Here is a 21,308-nt window from a genome sequence, read left to right as displayed (position 1 = left end):
TCTCTTCATGTGGGGGCTCAAAGGCAAAAGGCCCACTGAGAGTCCCAAAAGAGAAAGGAAAAAAAAAAAACAGGGGAGGGGGGGCTTTTTGTCCAGGTCTGGGACACGCTGAGGTAACATAGACAGTAATAAATTATTCAGTTGTTTAAAAAACACTTTGCAAGAATCATATCAATAATTCATATCAATAATACAAAATGGTATCAAACATACATGATGCAACATCTTCATCAAACACATTCAGTATTTTTTTTTCTTTCTTTTTTTTTTTTTTTTACCTCCTCCATGATCCAGAGTCTGTTGCGTCATTGCTTTAATGTTTTCTTCTCTGGAAACTCTGCGTGAAGTCCCTTTAACAGTAGATGTAGATTAATACTGTGTTCCTTCTTTTTGCTGAGGTTGATTTTCCACTTTCATGCTGAGGTGAATTTGTATGCCGTTCGACAAATGAGTTCTTTTCATACTCAGCTGTCTTAATTCAGAACTGAATAATGTAGAACTTCTCTTTCAATACCTTTCAAATGATTGGATTCTGACTGTTACAATCATCGCCAAGGCAACAGGCATACGCAGGCACACAGGGCTACGACACTAATTGCCTATTTGCTTGTTTCGTTTTTCGATTTTTTTTTTTTTTTTACATTCAATTTCTTTTTGACCGTGCCTTTTCGTTTCACTTACAGATTTGAACAGAAAACAACATGCCAATAGGAAAGTCAGAAATTGTATTAAAAGTGCAAAAATGTATTCCTTCAAGAGACGGTATTCATCCAGACAAAAAAAGTTGTCCACTGACACTTTAGTGCGATAACAGTACAAGCCATTTCATAGGTTATTAAATTTTACATTCCTACCCACCTCACAGCTACAAACATGAATACACTGAATGTCTTGTTGCGTCGAGTGTGTGGTTTTCCTACGTCTAAACTTCGTCTGTAGCTCGGCTAACATGGCTTTAAGCCCTATGGGAGCATCACGCTGCCTGACTCTGACATCTTCCCAGGGCTACAGGATGAATCACCCAAAACTAAAGGAGTGTTGTCCTTTACTGAGAACGATTCTTCTCATAACATTGTCCTGAATTCAGTCTGAAAAAGCCCCAAGATTGAAATAAAGTGACATCACATTATTTTGGTTAGTGGCCAGTGCAAATCAGCTCCTCCAGCCTGTTTCACATCTGAAACACGAAGCTCTCGCTATCCCTTATCTATTCTATTTCAGTAAGAATTTCCTACAGATCTTCTGTAAAACAGCATTGAATTTGTTTACATTGCCACCTATAATTAGATTTATTTATATTACAAATATAACTGTAATTTTCTATATTTTTTTTAGATACAAAAACATGGAAAGTAACTTGAATCTGTTAAGACTACAAAGACAAAAAGAAAAAGATATCAGGGCTGTTGTTCATACAGTACTGATGGAGACTCAGAGACAGTCTGCATTAAAGCTACTACAAGGAAGTTACATATTATATGTTGATTTTTGATGTGTTTCTACCATAATAACCACAAAATGTAACTTCAAAAACATCTAAACAATCTAAATAAAAATCTCCTCTTGCTTCCTTTTAACTGGCTACAGTAGAAATGTGATGTAAACGCAGGCTTGTGTCGTCTGATTTCCGAGGAGATTCTGTCAAGAACCTTTTAATATCCCAAAGGTTTTATCTACAACCCACCCAGGAGGTTCTACTTAGAATCCCTTTACATTCCAAGAGTTTTATCTAGAAATCACCTAGATGGTTCTACTGAGAACCCTTTGACATTATTGTACAAAGAACCCTTGATGAAAGACTTCTTAAGGGATGTCAACAGTCCTTGAAGAACTCTTTCTTCCAAAAAGGGTTCTTAATGGAATCCTTAGCCTTACAAAGAACCCTTGAAAAACCATTTCTTTAAAAAACGGTTCTTCAAAAGCAAACGGTGCTGGTGAGAACCTTGACCCTTCAGGAGGAACCCATCTATCTTAAAATGTGTACAGAAATAGCCCGTCTTCTCTCAGATGTCTCTTTTGTTAATGTACTTCATATAGAGGCATCAATAATAAATTGAGGCTGTTTTATAACCAGTTAAAAACTCCTTGTAGTAGCTTTAAATATAATTATTTTACTTCACGTGAAGTGGCTCTGATATGACTGGAAAATAATCCATTTATAAGAGTGACTGTAAAAATGGCTGCTGACACGTCAGTGTTGGTGTCAACCCTGTTATGTTTACGTTAAAGTGTAACCACATATACCAACCGATCTTACTTTCCTTTACTATTATACTATATCTAAACACTTATTCAACAAGCTGATCTGACCATCACGTTCACCTGCCGACCGATATGACACGTTTCTCAGCATCACGTCACATTTCTTTCACTTGCTTTACGACACGTCCTTCCATCCTCCCTGAACTGACATTTCAAAACCAGAGCATCACATGACCACAAGGTACACGCCGCACTCCCATCACTCACCGACGACACCGCACATCAACATCTATTTTCACTACCAAAAACACTGTCACCACTGTCATATTCATCCGTCCTGCCCTTTCTGATGTCCACTCTACGCAGAGAGAGAACGTGGACAACATAACTGAAGATCGCTCAGGTGCTTTTCTTCCAAAAAACTGTAGGAGTGTGCGGACCGAAAGGTGACGACCAGCAGGTTGTTGGAGTCGGAGAACACACGTTGACATTTTGACCCGCTTCCTCCGTTTTCTTTCCCTTTCTCACAAAGACAAAAGTTCTGACAGTCATTCTGATCTCTTGGTTTTTCCACAGAGTCCGTCATCTTGTGCCACATTTGATAAGAAATTCAAAAATTACACTTGATTGGGAAACAGTTTGGTGACACTGTAGTTCTGTGTTGAATACAGATGGGAGGGATCTAAAGACCTTTGAGAGGGACCATAAATCGCGTAGAGATGGCATAGCACTCATTCCAAGGCATTGTGAAGGGTTGAGGGGACATCAGTCCGACTTCTGTCCCTCTGAATCCGTCCAGCCATTCATCGACGCCCCCTCCTCCCTCCCTTTTGTGCTCCAGTAGTTAACCACTGCTGGGAGTTCCTTTGGGGACGTCCAAAGGTATGTGGGTGTGCGTGTGGGTGTGTGTACGTTACGAATGATAAACAGGACGAGGGAGGTCACAATATGGCACAGTGGAACCTGTGGGAACCCGCGGAACGCTCTGCTCTCCATTTCATCTTCTTTTTCTTCTTCTGGTTTCGCTCTGGGACTTGTTGTCTGTGTGTGGGGAGAAACAGAGACATACAACAAACATTTATAAAAAATAATCTTCCCAGAAACAATTTGCTATATTTTTCTGACGCGTTAGAATACAATAATCGTTGTCAATTTGTCTCATAATGTTTAATCTCTCATATATCAGGAGTTCATCATCGTTATCTTTAAAGTCAAAATAAGTGTTAAAGGAATAATTCAACATTCTAGGAAATAAATAAATTTGCTTTCTTGCTTGGAAAAAAAGTATAAAATAGGAGTTCTCTATTGGTGTCAGTCTTACTGCTGGTTTTGGTACTGGTAATTTATTTTTTTTTAAACCACACCCAGCCCTAAAGAGAATGAACAGTTTCTGCTGATGCCTCAGCAAGAAAACAGCATTTCTTTATCCATCCCCCGTATGAGTGGCTTTCTACAGTCTGGCCACAAGGGGGCAATGTTGATTTATCAATCAACTCTCCTCAGTCGTGACGAGAGAGAAGAGATTCCTCGTGAGTCAGTCACAGACCTGGCATCCAGACAATGAGAACTCCCTGTAATTTTCTTTTTACAAACACAAAGGTGAATACGGCTGTTTTTTTAAGTATCTAAGTCCAGGTCCTGAAACAGTGTGACATGCTTACGTGTTGCTTGCTGGTCCTTGAAACCAGAGGAGGCCTTAAAACAGGATATGACCACATGCAAAACATGGAGACAAACCAAATTCTTCTGAAATTACACGTGTGTCAAGACAGGAAATAGCTCTGGGATTTTTTCTCTCTGCTTTTCCACTCGTCCTAAAAACACTTTCACTGCCCTCACATACCAGCGTAACACTCTCCAAGTACCACTAACCTCAGAAGAAGTGAAATACGCAGCAGAGAGGAGGAAAGGCTGACACGCTTTGAGTTGAGACAGTTTTATCAGATGTAACAGATTTCAGTTTGTAAACAATAACATTATTTTTCATGCAAATATATCAGACTTCATCTCATGGAAATAAGAAAAATAAGTGAACTTGGAGTTACCTTATAACACGAACCAGCTCATGAAAGGCTTTATCCACATTCATTGGAGGATCCTTGGCACTGGTTTCAATATAAGTTATCTGAAGAAACAAGCAGAAATGCTCCGAATAAGTGATATTAAAGTTGTATTCTCCACTGACAACAGAAATTGGAAAAAAAGTGTGACATAAAAAGTCCCAAGGCTGAATAGGAGGATACTGTATGTGTGAGTAGAGTGAACTGTTGTTTTCCCTGAATCCCACCAGACCAAAGTCATTAAACACCACAGATAGAAAGGAAACTCAGCAGCTCAGAGATCTCATCTCAGCCTGAAAGCTGAGATTATTACATAATTACACAGTATTAAATACAATCAACATCTGATTTTTTCATAAGAAAATACACAACAATAAAAAATAAAACAAAACAAATATCATTGATCACATGTTTAACCTTACAAGAAATGACAGAAAACTATCATAGCAGAGCAATAATGGTAATCAAGAGTGGTGGCACATTTTGAAAACCAAGAGCAAAAATCAGTTTTTAAAGTTTTGTGTGGTTTCTGATGCTGGTCTTATTTAAGAGTAGTTCTCTCTGATGCATTCTGTATGAAAGTGATGCCTTTTGCAGACTACAGTAAGAGCAGATTTCTGACTTCATTTGATAACCATCTTTGCCTGTTTACACCTGTTTCAACGCTCATGCTGTGTTCAGTACATCCACATTAAGCTGGTTAAATTCATCTTTTTCTCTGTGTCTCAGCTCGATACTACTTTTTCATGTCTGACACAGATATCGATAACTCAACCTCCCTGATACCAATAACAATCAAATCCTTTTTTTCCCCTCTAAAACAGCTAAGCTGTTAATAAAACATTTGTTTGAATGCATTGTTTAACCAGCCATATAAAAACCAGATATTCTATTTGGAAACAAACACACAACCCATAACGTGACTCAGTTATGCAGTTCTGTTGCTTTTTATTTAATGTTTTAACACAATGAACTTTCAGCAGCCTTTTTGACTGGTCAGCACCAATCAAACATTTGAAATGAGATGTATATAAACTGCTGTTTTGCTTTTTTCTTCCTTGAGTTTAAAATAACTCCACACAGCTGTGATGATGACACGTCACACTCCTGTTCTAGCTACTGTTCACATGACATCCTGCTCATCTGTGTTACTGTGACACATCTCTCTTTAAAGCAGAACACTCGAAGTTTAGTTAAGTATTTACGTGATAGTTTAGGCTAATGGATTGTCTCAGGTTAGACTTTGGAGTGATTCTGGCCAGTATGAGACCCGATAATGAGTACCGCATCAGCCCATCCCTACTTTCAGCCCTTTGTTCAGACTGAGTCAGGATTTTTGTAACAAAGTTTTTTGGAAACAGCCTCCAGATTGAGTAAATCTTAACACACTGCTTGATGTTTTTTGTAGTCATTGACCTGCACTGACATTGCAACCATGTAATAATAATTTGGTCAGCTGGGCTGTTTGTCCCATTCCTTAAGTGATGTTGGCTGTGGTGCACAGTTTTCCTGTTTGTGAAGAAGATGTTTAGCTGTTTTCATGATGTTCAGGTGTTTCACTGTGGTGTTTCAAAATGGAAACGCTAATGTGGACACAAATCATTCTCACAATAATGCCCAGGGTCCAGGACACAGTGCCTAAATCTACATGTGCATGACAGCTACCTCGCTAAACTGCTGCAGCTCATGGCCATGTGGCATCCACACAGCACGAAACTGGTGAACTGAAGCAAAGAGACGCTAAATAAGATAATAAGCGTGCATTAATCAGAATATACACTTTTTGATATGCACAAACTGGTTCTGCCTGCTGTGAAGCTTCTAATCTGCTGAAAGAAGTGGTTCTGATTTGCCAGCTGCCAATAAATGAAGAAAAAGTCCCGTAACTTTAAAGAAGGACCCACATCATATCCTGAGAACAGTATCTACATCGGTAAATCTTTTAAGGTTTCAAACAAAAAAGTAGAGACAAATGAGAGAAACAATCATAATAAGATTGACAATTCCTTTCAGGCCAGATTCTTCCGATTGAGGTGTTTACATGAGGCTTTTGTTATTCTGACTGGGCTCTTATTCTGTTAGGGCAATGTAAACGCAGTTATTGAAACTATACTAAAAGGTGTAATGTTGCTGGTGTATCAGTAGGACTATAAACAGTTAATTTTCACAGTTTATTTTTGGTAGGTGACACGCTGCTCAAGTGAGCTGTATGGCTGCTCTAACCTGTTAACACGGTGCTCAGGTAGGCAGTGTGTGCCGGGTGTAAGGCAGCATTTTAAAATTTAGACGGCTTAATATAGACACAGTCTGAGTCTGTATCATCAAAGTGTTCTTCAGCTTTTAGTTTGTTTTTTTTAGATTCTAGCGTGTGTGTGTGTGTGTGTGTGTGTGTGAGTGTGTGTGTGTGTGTGAGTGTGTCGAACATATCTGACTTTATAAATAAAAATAGCCTACTGTTCAGTTTCAACCAGTTTGACTCTTATTGTGATTTTGGATTAAATTATTTTAGATTCAAGGATTAACTTGTAAACCTGCATGTGTAAAAACTCTGTTAGAATCTCAGTTAAAGACATAAAAACAGGTTACTGTTACAAGATTACAGTGAGGATGAGCTTTTAAGGAAAGGTTCACTACTTACACTATGTTTTGCAGCCATCTCTTGGCCCTGGTCAGTGGTGACCTTTCGCAGATGGACCAAATCCACTTTGTTTGCCACCAACACCATGGGGAAGGCCTCCCTGAGAGGAAAGAGGAACACAAACACACATGTGCAAAGTGTCTCATGATGTGCAGGGTATTTTAAAGACCTGATAGGTTTTGCATTTAGATTAGAAAGAGCATCAGATGCTACACAAATTGTCTGGGAGGTGTCATGTTTCTGCAACACTCAAATCCTGCAGAAAAATGAGCTACAGTGAAGCACCACTAAATATGGGCAGACAGCAACTTGCTCAGTTCCAGTTTCTATTTTTGTTACATGTCAAGCTCAGTTTTATTGGCTGCTGTCAGTCACAGTCAGAGAACAGATGCACTCTCTTCTCTCACAACAGACATTCACAACACAACTGATGAGAACTGTGGAAACAAATCTGATTCAGGCCAACTGGTGAAACAAGGACGAGACCCTGATCCTTAACCGTTCTTATTCTGGAAGATATGTCAGTGCTACTTGTTTATGCAGAATGAACCTTGTCAAATGGCCGTTAAACACGAAAAAACTTAACACTAAACTAAAATTTCTATTGCTTATAACACTTTAGGCAAAACTGAATTAGGGCAGTACAATCACAAGAGTATGATTCAGAAGGGAAAACAACATTGGTAGTCAGAAGATCATCAATAAATCCACAATTTCATCATTTTGCAAACATCTATAGCTACTTCCTGTTTTGGTAACTTTGGCTTTGACCTATTACAGTATATATTTACCACAGGTGTACACACACAGATTTTCAACGCAGTGGTTGTTTGTATTGGACAGTTTGGCTGCATTCTCTTTGGTTTCCACTACCAAATAATCTGATTAAAATAACTGCGATAAACTTGGGGTTTATTGAACCAGTCTGATGACTCGCTGCAGTGATGCTGCGGTGCTGCTAAATCACAGCAATCACTTTGGTCAGTAAAATATACGGCCACTAGAGGTCGTCGCCTAACAAATTGGGGTGTGTGGATCGATACCAAAATATTGATACATACTTGTGAATAGTATTGATACAAAGGGATCCATTTCTCTCTTCTGTGTCGTACCCATTTGAATTTCATCAAAGAGTAGAACTGCCCATGCAAACAATGTCCCGTTCTTGTGAACACAACATGCATGTACTCACTTTTCTCCTCTGCTGTTGTTATATTGTTGTTTGGCTCGTGTATGTGCAGCGCACCATGACCTGCACCCTAACTAGTCTAATCCGACGCCTAATTGCAGCAATGGCTGAATGAAAGAGGAGCATTGTATGGAGCTATTTCATAGCTGTGCGTGAGAATCTCACTGCCCCCTACTGTGGCAATACCACAAATTTGCTTGAACATATAACAAAAAAGAAAATAAGAGAGAGAACTTGGAGCTGCAACAGAAGAGAAGGGAGAAGGAAGGAAATGCCTCGGCATCCAGACCCTCGACACAAAAACAGTTCACTGGCAAAGTATTTTTAGAGAGGCTCAGGGAAGGAATATCCAGTTATACAGTGATGAAATTAATATTTCTTATCAAATTGGATCTTTGGCTTTGGTTAATATTACATCTTCAAACAGTAATTGGTCATCATTAACTCTTTGCCTACCTCAGCAGAGTGGCGGACTATAATATTCAGACGCTCAAATAATATATTCAGCCAACTGAAATCAAATTAATTATTTTATTTGAAGTGAAAAAATAATATACTTCAAACTCGAACCATGAAAGGGGCTGAATATAATAATATAATAATATATTTGTGCAAATGATTGTGAATGGTTTGGCAAATCATTTAGTGTTCATGGAAGTATATTCACCTCATAAACTATGACTTTAAAGTGTTTAAAGTCCAAATCAAAATGCCAGACTGATTGGACAGATTGGACTGATTGTCATGTCTCACAGAATTAACCAGTTGTGGGTTTATTGTGCGTGCAGTGAAACACAAAACCCCTTTCACACTGTTTCTCTGGAGTTCTTGAAAAAATTCTTCTCACTAAGGCATTTAAAGAGGATTGACCAAGAATTCTGTGATTTTCATCGACAGTGTGAATGAGGGGTTAATATTAAATCATAACATGAGTAGGAATGACCTCATCATTCCCAAATTCAATCCTACTCAATTCTCCTTTGTTGTGTTTGTGCTGTTGTAACCTACCTGTCTTTGACCCGTAGTATGAGTTGATGGAATCGGTCAACATGTTCAAAGCTGGCCTTGTCTGTCACAGAGAAGACGATGAGGAAGCCGTCTCCTGTCCTCATATACTGCTCCCTCATCGCACTGAACTCCTCCTGTCCGGCTGTGTCCAGCACTGAGAAAGACAGAGTGCCACAAACGCATCACTTAACATGGGAGGTTCTCTCTTATTCTTATTCTTCCTATATTTTTAAATGTGCTTTTCAGTGGCAGTGGCAAATTCTTCATTTGGGCATTTCATGTCATTTTCATTTTATCTCTATTTGCACCATTTTATTAAATATGGCCATGAATAAGAAAACTTATCAAGAATGGCAGGACTTATAAAAGCTGTGATAAAGAGTCAGAGTTGCTCTAAGTAATAATTGTTGAAGTCCTCCTCACTGAAAGAACTGTGACATTGATTTTCTCACAAATACAAACTGATAGCTGGGGAACCAGACAGGTAACAGACCAGCTCACGCTTCATCTGCCCCCGCCCTTCAGTTCAAGGAGATTTCTACCAGGGCTGCACATTTAATCGAAATATTATCAAAATCACAATATGGCCAAGTGCAATGTCCAAATAGCAGAAGCTGCAATTTTTTTGATAAAGGAAAAATGCATGAGAGCATTACAATGTAGTGTGCTGCAGAGATGTGCTGACCTACAAATCTTCTTCAGCTGTAAGAAAACATCATCATGATTTTAGCAGTTTTTTTCCAGTGAAAATGAAAATGCAAAAGTGATCATTCCCACTAATCATGAATCATATCACAATCACAATTTCTCTCAAAATAATCACAATATCATATTTTTAAACATATTTTGCAGCCCTAATGTCCAGCCATCCAGGATCTCTTTGGGCCAGTCATGAGTGTTTATTCAGTGTGAGGCAGGTTTGATGAGATGACTGATAGAGGAACCTCACATGTCACATGTTTCACACCAGGCTCAAGCTGTCAAACTAGGCACTGTTGATCAAATATAAATAAAGATTCTGCTACTGCGTTTCCTATTTCTCATATCAAATATTTTCAGAAACACATTTTAGTGACTATTTAGCTGTAATATGAGAAAGCCTGCAACCAGGGCACCTTATCTCTCCTGCTTGAAAACAGACCAAGCACTGCCTCAACCTGCATGTGGCCCTCAGCTCTACATCATGTTTTACTGCTCTGATTAGTCATCTATCCAACTGTGTCCATACACATATGATCCTAGATGCAGCATTGACCTTTGTATTGTATGAAAAAGCTGCAGTTTTCCTGGATAAAAAGCACATAACATTTATTTCTCAACCAATTTCAGTGAGTCATCAAGGGTTCATGATCTACATGAAGGAAGCTAGAAAAAGCTAGAAAAACGTTTTCCTTACACCACGTAGATCACAGATCACTTTATAGTGCTTTTTAACCAGAAAAAACACAACATTCCCATTTGTTCACAGGTCAGTCTTAGCCTGTTCACTACTGCAGCAACACTGGCATAATGGAGCAACAAGCCGAAGAGGTCAGTGCAGCATCTATGATTGTGTCCATAGGTATTTTTGTCTGCATCTACGGACAACGCCCCTTGGAAATCAAAAAATGAGCAAAGAAGTTCCAGACTAGTATTAATCTGACAATGCCAGGCTGATAAACTGACCCAGTTTACAGTCATCATTGTACAATCAGATTGCGCAATTTTGTTATTGTGACCTGATTCACTTTTTTGCATAGTACATGGTCAGAGTAAGAGTTTGTTTCCTGCACAACTTGTGTGATCAGCCCTACTTTCATAACCCCAGGAGAAAGACAAAGATTTTTGTGACCCTGTGTCACCCTTAGGGCTATCCTCACATGTCAGAACAGTTTTTAGGTTTTGACAACGGCCATTGATGTCAAAGGTTTACACAAACATACATTCCAATAAACAATAAAACATATTTTTAAGAGATTTTTTAATTCTAATTCTTTAATTCTAATTGCTCTCACATGCAACAACAACCATAGCAGTGATTTTTTCTAAATGTCATTGACTTGTTCAGGGAATTGCTATTCCATAGTCAGCTCAGTGTAGGAAAAAGCAACCACAGGAATGTGCTTAAAGGCTAAAAAACAAATGTTGACTCACTGGTCAAAGATGGACATGTTTAACTGAAATCAAAAGTAAAATGACAAAATATATAAAGTAAGAGATTAGCATGGAGGGGCAGGATCATCTCTACTCACCATCCAGTATGGCCCACTGTCCGTCTATCTCTGTGTGTTTAAGATACGAGTCCTCTATCGTGGGATCATAGTCTGGCACAAAGATCTTCTGGAAAAACTGGATGGTGAGGGCGCTCTTCCCAACACCACCATCCCCCACCACCACCAGCTTGTACGTTGGCAGGTTGTCACTTGGCACGGCGCTGGTCGCCATGGCTACCTCGACAGTGGTGGGAAGGGTGGGAAGTAGGCTAGTAGGTGGCTGATGAGACACACCTGGCTGAAATGGAGGATGACGAGAGAGAGGAAAAAGAAAGAAAAGGATTGACAATAGAGAGGGGAGGGAACAACAGGCAGACAGAGAGCGAGAACAAGGGAGAGAGGTGTTAGGGTTTTTTTTTGTTGCAGCTGCTTTTTCATCACCATGGAGACCACAGACCACATCTAGGAGTTGTGGATCAAAGACGATGGAAGAAAAATTGCTCAAAAAATAGAGTTCAACATCCTTTAAGACATCCTACAATACAAATTTTCATAGCTGGGTAACAGTAATTTACATTCTACCCACCAGAGAAAGACAACAAGCTGCATGACAGCTGTACGTGGGTTTATAGCATGGCAGAGGACTGAAAACTTAAAAACATGTTATAGTGGAACAATTCACTTTTTTATGGGATAAACTTCCAGTCCCTTCAATAAACAGTCAGTGGTACTGGAGCCAACGTCTCTCAGGCTTCACAGGAACTGCATCTTATGGGGACTACTGTATTGACTTCAGTATTTATGCAAGCTGGGCAGAAATTAAACCACAGAAACCTGCAGTTCTGTGACATAGTATATAGCAGCATCGAGCCTACAAAGTGCTAAAGGGGTACCTGAATTTCTGATTAAATTACTTGTTTTGCTAATGTGAACCTAAGTGATCAAATGTTCACACATTTCAACAATTGTGCTTTGAACAAAAACCAGACTGGTCACAATTTAAGTTGATACTTCTCTCTTTTTAGATTAAAGAGAACTGATGCTGTCCTTTCTTTAGTCCAACCACAGTGTGCTGAACTGTGATCATACATGTTTCTACTGTGGCCTCTTGCAGGGGATAACCACACAGACCTATGATAATATGGTTCTGTTTAGTGCTTAGGTACTAAACTGATTAGTGTGCATGCATGCAGGCAGCTAGAGAGAAAGCATCATTTCAAAAAGGCTCGCTATGTTCACACACAGTAGGTTGAGTGTAACATATAGGGCTCGGTCTTCATGAACCCTGAGAGACAGTGCAGACTGCAGTCATGTGTGTCCTGCCCAGTGCATTTTGGTCATGCTAAAGTTCAAGGTTCAAAGATTCAAAACTTTTCACTGAAAAAAAAATGAAAAGTTGACAACTCATAATTTCAAGACAACTGTCTTAACTAGATTTTTCTTAGGTTTTTGAATAAATTGTTTTGCCAACCTATAATGTTTTGTTGAGATAATTTACTTTTGCTCTAGATAAACTTGCTAGAAATGTGTTCAACACGCTTGTTAAAGCTAAAGGATCCGTTTTTGTGAGTAACAGTGAATGAAGGATAACTTTAGTTTGTTTACAAGGAAACTCCACAGTGCACCTTTAAGTTACTGCTAATGCAAACATTTCCAATGGCTGCTGCTCCACAGTAAGAGCTTGCCGCTAGAAAACCACAAAAAGCTTTTATTTTGAAGCAAGTACAGGAAATGCTTCCACAACTGACACCAAGATTAGCGCCTTACAGCTGTTGTGATTAGAGTTGTTCCACCGAGATCTAACAATATTCTCAAATTTTGTGCAAGCAAAGTAAAAGGGGCAGCTACCGTAAAAAAAAATGTTGGATGAAGGGTTGCAAGCAACAGGCCCTGTTGTTGTGTTGCATTGAAAAACACTTGTACTGTTGTCACGTTATTGGTTCACTTGCAGCATGGATATAACAACTGTATGGAAAAGTGGCTAAAGAAAGCCTTGGTGAGCCTGGTTTGGCCTAGCAGTAGAAAACCAGGCTAATGACGTCTACTCTCAGTAGCCCACTGGAACCACAGAAGCAGCAGAGAAATATGATGGCTTCAACACAGATGGATAACTTTAGTTTGTAATTATGGCTTTTTGAAAACGAAAATAAACATCTATCTCACAAGAATATGAGAGGTTTGACAGAAGAGTATTTTTTTCCGCACAAGGGAAGCACATTTGAAGCTCAATTTTAAAAAGATCTATTTTAAAATGTGCAAATGATTCAGATGATTTTTCTTACACTTCAGGGGAACAGCTTGTACAGTGCTCAACAAATGTGTGTCTTTTTAAAACAAATCATCATGAGAGTGCTGTAAAACCCTTATAGTAATGACTACAAAGCATGAATTCTGAATTTTACTGCAATGTACAGCACAGTGCTGTTGAGGTTTCCACTTACATTTTTCTAAAACGTCTGATGTCATTATCATGTTTACCTTAATATTTTTGTCAGGCTGAATTTTTCAGGCTGAAGCCAAATTAAGCTTAATTTAAAGGCATAATATGCAATATTTTCCTAAAATATATGAAAGTATTATCCCTTTCAATCATCACTTACGACCCACTAGAAGTGTGTGTGTGTTGGCTGTATCTGCAGAGCCCTCTGCCTGTACTGTGTTATTTTCTCATTACTTTGCTGTGCTTGGGACGCTGGTGACCAACCCAAAACATTGGTATTTGACGTCCTGGTGTGTTTCAGAACAGCTCGGACAAATGCTACTGACTCTACATTTTAAGTGGCTTGAGTTTCATGCACTTTCTGTCAGAAAGGTGTCCTTCCTTTTAATGTATATGGATATTTTCTTGACAATTATCTCAGCGAATGAATAAATGATTGAAAATGAAGATTTAAGAGTCGTGTTTTGATTATTTTGAAAATTTATTTTAGATATAAAATTTGTACAAATTTCTTTTAAATATAACACATTTTAACTTTAACATTTATTTTTTGGCCCCTGGCCCTCCATCCAGATTCATTTGTGCCTCTTCATAGGAAAGAATTTGGGCATCCATGCTATAAACTGTAGCAACAGTCAACAGCAGACAAAAAACATATTCACTCTCTACTAGCACAACACCCTCACCACCCACCCACCCACGCACCCATTCCTCCTTCATCCACCAGGAAACAGCTGTCAGCTGGCCACAGTCCATCCTTTCCTGCCCAGCACAATGGAGGGAAGGAAGATGCTTCCTTCCTTTCCAAAGGACCAACCAGCCAATCAGCCAGCCAGGTTGGGCAAAGAATTTCCAAGCCAAATTCCTGATGTTAAAAAGCCTCTTCAGTCAGTCAGTTGGCTGGCTGTCATAAAGTCACTAAGTGAACGTCTCTGCTGCTATACCATTTTAGAAAGACACCGCCTTGGACAGATTTTCAGTGCTGTGCAAAACAGCTTTAGAAGCACCATGAAATCACACTACCTACCACCAGTTGTGGTTTTCAAACCAGTCATGCCTGGGTAACTGAAGCCAAGTCAGGTCACAACCTTGTGCGGTGTGTCAGCACTTCCCTCTGTGAGTCTACTCGGTGGAGTGCACAATTCTCTGAAACAACACACCATTCTGGGAGACTAAAATAATCCACAGACACCAGTTAAAAGCAAATTCCTATGGGAGGGGATGCATTGTAGAGGAAATTTTACTATGTGTACAACCAAAGTTAGTCATCTGACTAATGTGGCTGGTTGTATGGTTACAAACCATCATGTGTCAGTGGGCAAATCAAGCTGTCATAGGACATACCTTGCGTATTGTGCACAACACTTAGGACCACACTATGTCCACACTAATGCCAATAAATCTAAATCCTTTCCTCTAGACTCAGTTTTGGTATTTTCATAGAATATGTCCCAGTGGTCACTGCGGTATTGCAGTGAAAAATTCCCCTATTGCCTAAAAAGCGTTTTCCCCATAAGCCGCTATTATAAAAGAGACGTTTCAAGAACTGTTGACAGGACCCCTCAAACTACAAACAAGTTCAATTATGGCTCTTTCTATTATGAAGTTTTGATCCATGTCTTCATGTATTTATATTTGTACAACGTTCCTCAATCCAAAGAAAGTGATTTAGAAATCTGTATCAATATAATGGTAATACTACTGAGCATATTCAGTGTGCCACATATCCAGGAAGTAGGCAGAAAGCACTAACGCTTTTTTGGCTTATGAGCCAAGCAAGCTTTAGTCTAACAAACTGTTAGTCAAATCTCTATAAAGTCTCTGTAGAGCCTGAAGGTACAAGATTTCGGTATCAGAAGCGTTCTGGTCTCCATTTATAGTCATGCATTAATGTCTATAGTAAGAAGTATTGATCAGTTATGTTTGACAAAGCTTTGGTTGCATGCAGGTAAACGGTCCCTGTGGAGAACAGGGTAGATGCAGTGCAGTGGTCGAAATGCAATATGACCATCAGCTATTCAGCTATGGTCTGACCACAGTTTAGTCTTTTTTCTTTTTTGCTATTTTAAATTTATCTGCATATGTGTGTATAGACATTAGCCTCTGACTCCATTCATGTGTCTCAAGTTGCTAATCAGTCTTAAAATAGGGGGCTAAATTGTCATCAGACAACAGCCAATTGCAAGTCACCCAAGTGTTGATACTGAACGTCTTGGTAGAATGTTCACTGGCAACGCATTTCCATTGTTGTCTAGCAAAATATCCAACCTTGCCATACATTATCCTCTAGTATTTAGCACATTATTTACCTTTTAATGGTAAGGTTTCAGCACTCACAGCACCTGGTTAATGCCCTGGTCTTTGTTTAATTCAGCAAAACACCACAGACTTGACTTGAAACACAAAGCACTGTAGTTACTGACATTTAATCAACACCACAGTCTTTCTCAGTTTTAACCAAAGTGTTTTTGTTGCCTAAAACTAACCACAGATTCGATCCACGATGCAAACTCAGCACTGTGGTATCAAAGGACCTGCACTTTGTATCCATAATCCAGCAGCTTGCTTTTTGCGCCACAAAACAAATAGGAAAAAAGTTTAGTATGCTATCAACTTAATTTCTAGGAGACAGAGTTGGGATAAGACATGACAGAGAGTAGGAGGCAACAAACCATTATGGTCAAGCCATTCACTCCCACTCTTTAACAGATAATTATAAAGCACACCTCAACTTTGCTGAAAAATGCTGAATAGAACCACCTTTTGAATTTCTTTCTTGTCATTCCTTTTCCTCATCAATCAGAAAAACAAGTCCACTGCCCCACAGCTAATGAAGATACCGCAACCCCTTGTAGCAGTGTGGCATTTCAACAGGACCACAAAGCTTGTAAATCAAGACTTGTTTCACTTGATTCCTCACCTGAAGAGCCCATCTCTATATCTGTGGCTAACCAGGAAATATAATGTTTCTCCTCATCCAGCAGCTCGAGGACAAAAGAAGAGAATAAACCAGTGACGTATTCTGTCAGTGTCTCCTGTTGTGTTTTGGACTTCATATTTTGTCTTCACCATGACTCCATAAAGCCTCTCTGGGCTCTTGAGAAGTGGCTAGTTGCTGCCTTGGGAAAGGATAAAGGGACTTCCTCCTTAACAAGGGAACAAAGCAGCAACATATCTCACAGAACAGGAATAAGGAGGAACACAGTGGTGCACACCCCAGCCTGTACTGTAGCGTTGACATCAACACTCATCGATCATTCAAAGGAGGTGTTAAGACAGAGTTCATCGAGTTCAAAACATATGAAAACCTCCAAGCTGCTGTCAAGGGACAAACCCTTGTCAAACACCACCCTTATTTTCTTGGATTGAGAGCTAATCTGAATTTTTATTTCACATTTGACTTATGAATTATTTAAGAAATTGATGGTGTAGATTTATTAACTGTGCCATGGTTGACCAGAGCATATATTTTCCTAAGTAATGAAACCCTGACTCTTTGGAGGAATGGGGTTTTAAACCTATGTGAAGCGGGTTGCTGGTTCTTGTCACCGAGACAGCTGAAGTGAAAGCAATAATTCTGGGCTATCTTTGTTTGAGAGCTAAGGCAAAATACAAAAAGGCCCTAACATTTCTTTACTAGCGTCAATTCTGCAATTATTAATGTGATCAAAAATCAGATGCACATATTTTTTAATGTAGTAATTAATGTTCATAAATTTCAGAAAATGAGGCAAACAAAGTCAGCTGCCCCCCTCACATTTTCTCCAGTGACGATAGATTTATAAGACTGTGAAACTTTTGGCTGGACGTAGCTCCCCTAGGGTCAGCTGAGAAAAAATAGTCCTGTGTAAATCGCACTTTCGGTTTACAAATCTGCAAAATAATAGGGCTATCGCACTAACTGCATTTTGAAATACCACACTATTGACCGGCCAACCACACGAGATGACAAGCACCCACAGCAACCACAATGTTCATATTTTTTCTTTCCTCATGACGTCAGTGCGTATTGAATGAATGAATCAATGCTTCAAAAATTTTGACAAGCAATATGAGTGCCAGTAACAGTTGAAGCTCAATGTTAGATTGATACCAGCTGTCCGTGAACTGACTTCAAACTTGGGAGCTTTAGGTTTTGCCATGTTTTATGCTGTCTAGTGTTTATTTTGTTCTTCTTTTGTTCTTCTTCTTATTTTCGTCGCCGTATGGCTGAAAGGACAAAGTGCAAATGGCCTCAGAAAGCTGGCGAGTTGATCGCATGATTGAGGGTCATCATCACCAATGACTAACTTGACATGGTCTCACTACCTTGAACTCATTTAGCCATAAATTACATTGATGTCTTTTTTCATAATAATACGCTATTCTCAGAAATCCTCTGTAGATAGTAATGATAATAGTAATTATCATTAGTCAGTTGATAGAAAATGATTTGGCAACTATTTTGATAATCATTTAAGTTGATTTTCATGCAAAAAAATATTGGTCCAGCTCCACAATTGCGAGGATTGGCTACTTGTTCTTTGAATTATGTCAGTAATTTCTATCTATTGTTAATCATTTTGAGGTGTGACTAGATATCGCCTTAGTGCGAGTGTTTCCTAGTTTTAAAGACTGCATTACAGTAAAGTGATGTAATTTACCAAACTTACCAGACTGATCAACCTGTTCTGTTATTTTTCTTTACCCACTTAGTCACTATATCCACAATTCTGATAATTACTCATCAAAAATCCTATTGTGTTAATATTTTTGGGCTGTTTAGGGCTTTATTGATTGGACATGAAGATACGACAGAAAAGAAGGAAACAGAGTGGGGAAATACACGCAGCAAAGAGCCGTAGGCTGGAATTTACACCCACAACTGCTGCAGAGGACTAACATGTGCATGAGGTGCACGCTCTACCTACTGAGCTACAGGGCACCTGATATCGTGATATTTCTTTTTGTCCATATCATCCAGCTCTATATTTTCAGGTTTGCACTGGCTGGACAAAATAAGCATTGTAAATGTGTCACTTTGGACTCTGTGAAACTGTTTACATTTCTCACTATTTTTGACTTTTTTCAAACCAAACAATCAATCAGTTAACAGAAAAACTAATTAGCTGATTAATCTATAATGAAAATGACGATTAACTGCAGCCTTAAAAGCACAGACACTCATCCCTACAATATTAATATATTTGAGAATTTATGGTATGTTATTTTAGATAAAGTGTCTATATTAAGATTGTATCTCATTAAATAGTCTAAAGATATTGAGATTTTATTTATAAGCTATAACACCAGCCCTCGTCACAGGAATCATAATTCAGCAATGAGTAAATGCCAAAGCCTCATAAAGCTGCAACGATTAATCAATTATTAATCGATTATTACATTAATTGGCAACTCTTTTGATGATGAATTAATCATTTTGAGTAATTCTTCTTAAATGAGAATGTTTTCTTGTTTCTTTATTCCTTTATGACAACAAACTGAATATGTTTGGGTTGTGAGTAAAACAAGACATTTGAGGACGTCATCTTGGGATTTGGGAAACACTGACTGACATTTTTCAGCATCTTCTGACATTTTAAAACAAACAAATATGAATTGATTAATTCAGACAATTGACAGATTAATTGACTTTAAAAACAATCATTAGTTGCAGCCCTGATATATTCTATATATTGTATATTATATTCTGTATAAATAATACCAAGTGATATATTTATTTGAATTTGTTTTACTCCTTAGTATCAGCATCTGCCCCAAAAAACCAATGGGTTCTATAATGTATGTATTATATAGTTTTACTTAAATATTTCTTTCACCCCTGCAGTGTCATCTGGGTAAGACATCACAGACATGCACATGACAATTTATAAGTAATTATTATTTAATAATGACTTAATACGAAGGCATCATACACATGTAACTAAGTCTGATATAGCTGAAAATTATCATTATAGTGACATTTCATATCAGTCAATGTCGATATTAACTGATCATGTAGGTTGTGACTCACGACATGTTTTGTTCTCCAAGGGATGGAAACAGCTGAGGAGATAAAATGAGTAAATATCACAATATTTTTGACCAAACAGGATGATATTGATATATTGCCCAGCCACCTGTGTGGGAAACTGAGAATCTGTCAGTCATCCAGAGGGTAGTTTCTTATAGTCAAAGGTCATAATTAAGCATGCAAAGTATTGCCAGTAAACCATTATTCTCACAAGCAGCGTGATCATCATCATCATCATCATCATCATCTTCAGCAGCAGCAGCAGCAGGGTTTGACATTTCCATGAAGTTATGATGGAAGGATAAAGGGGGATCTGTCCCCAGACAGCCAAATTATCTGACTGGTGATTTCACTTGGCTATTAATAGTGATCAACGTGTGTCTGTGTGTGTCTGTCTCTGTGTGTGTGTGTGTGTGTGTGTGTCTGTCTGTGTGTGTCTCTCTCTGCAGACTGACTGGTGCTTCTGAATGATCTCATCCTATGATTTGATACATGAAGAATCTCTCTGTTCTCTGTGTCCAGCGGTTAAATCTGCACAGAGCTGGACACCACTGTGTGTGTGTGTGTGTGTGTGTGTGTGTGTGTGTGTGTGTGTGTGTGTGTGTGTGCTGCACACAACTGGTTAAAATGGTTCTGGTTAAAATACTGTATATAAACATATATATATATATATATATATATATATATATATATATATATATATATATATGTGTGTGTAGCTGTATGTCTGACGGACGATTAAAGACAAGCTGTGTGTTTTTGTTTCGTCCCCACGGGAACATTTTTGACACAGAGGCAAGGCCCGTCTGTCTGTCTGTCTGTCTCTCTGTGGCCGTGTGGAAAACCGACAGTAGCCGCCCCTGAATAACGGATTTCGGTTGCTTCATCTTTCTCTTGAAGTTTGCAGCAAAAAGGAATTTCCGCAAACGAGAGACAGGCGTTCATTTCGCTAATTAAAACAAGCTAACTTCCCTCGACCGCTCACCCGCGCTGTCATCGGTCGAAAACGACAGTTTAAGCTAAGTTGTTGATACACTGAGAGGAGTTGATTCTTACATTAACGGTTAAAGCTCGGTGTTGCCTTCACTGTCCGTGAATACAAGACGGCCGCATTCACGACCTCCTCCTTCTGTCAGCAGGAAAAAGCTACTTACCGATACGAGCTCGGCTGTCGTGAACACAAAGAAAAACGTCCTCCTCACACCGACATATTCCTCCTCATCTCTGCCCTTCTCGGCTTCAAACCACCGCCGCCCTTTCTTCGCCACAGACGGGAGTGTGCTCCCCACATCTGCCAAACAATACGTCGAGTAGCTAATCTTTGTATTGCAACAGCTGATGCTATAAATAGAAAAGCCCCAAAGGGGTGAACGCCGTTTTTTGGGGAGGATGTTAAAGCATTAAATCCTGGTGTTCGGTGTCATATGATATCTGTGTTCAAGAATACAAGGAAAATAACGAGTTCATTTTCCTTCATTATGTGTTTTTTGTTTTAAGTTCTTTGAAATCTCACGAAGAGGTGAAGGAGTTCCCCTTTTCAGTGAAATGGACTGTTCTTATGCTCTG

General features: G+C 38.9%; 1 protein-coding gene across 1 annotated transcript; it reads right to left on the bottom strand.

Moving 5' to 3' along the window:
• Window positions 1–1,498: 1,498 nt before the first annotated feature.
• On the bottom strand, window positions 1,499–21,030 carry mrasa (muscle RAS oncogene homolog a). Its single transcript, XM_084725546.1, has 6 exons — window positions 20,897–21,030; window positions 11,329–11,587; window positions 9,098–9,251; window positions 6,901–7,000; window positions 4,248–4,327; window positions 1,499–3,243 (listed from the first exon to the last, which is right to left on the bottom strand). Exons 2-6 carry the CDS (start codon window positions 11,519–11,521, stop codon window positions 3,144–3,146), a joined length of 627 nt encoding a protein of 208 aa, XP_084581672.1. The 5' UTR covers window positions 11,522–11,587; window positions 20,897–21,030; the 3' UTR covers window positions 1,499–3,143.
• Between the last annotated feature and the right edge of the window lie 278 nt (window positions 21,031–21,308).

This window comes from Lutjanus erythropterus, chromosome 8, assembly GCF_056507025.1.
Source record: "Lutjanus erythropterus isolate fLutEry1 chromosome 8, fLutEry1.hap2, whole genome shotgun sequence".
Lineage (NCBI taxonomy): Eukaryota > Metazoa > Chordata > Actinopteri > Lutjaniformes > Lutjanidae > Lutjanus > Lutjanus erythropterus.
This window is presented reverse-complemented; position numbering and strand designations above follow the sequence as displayed.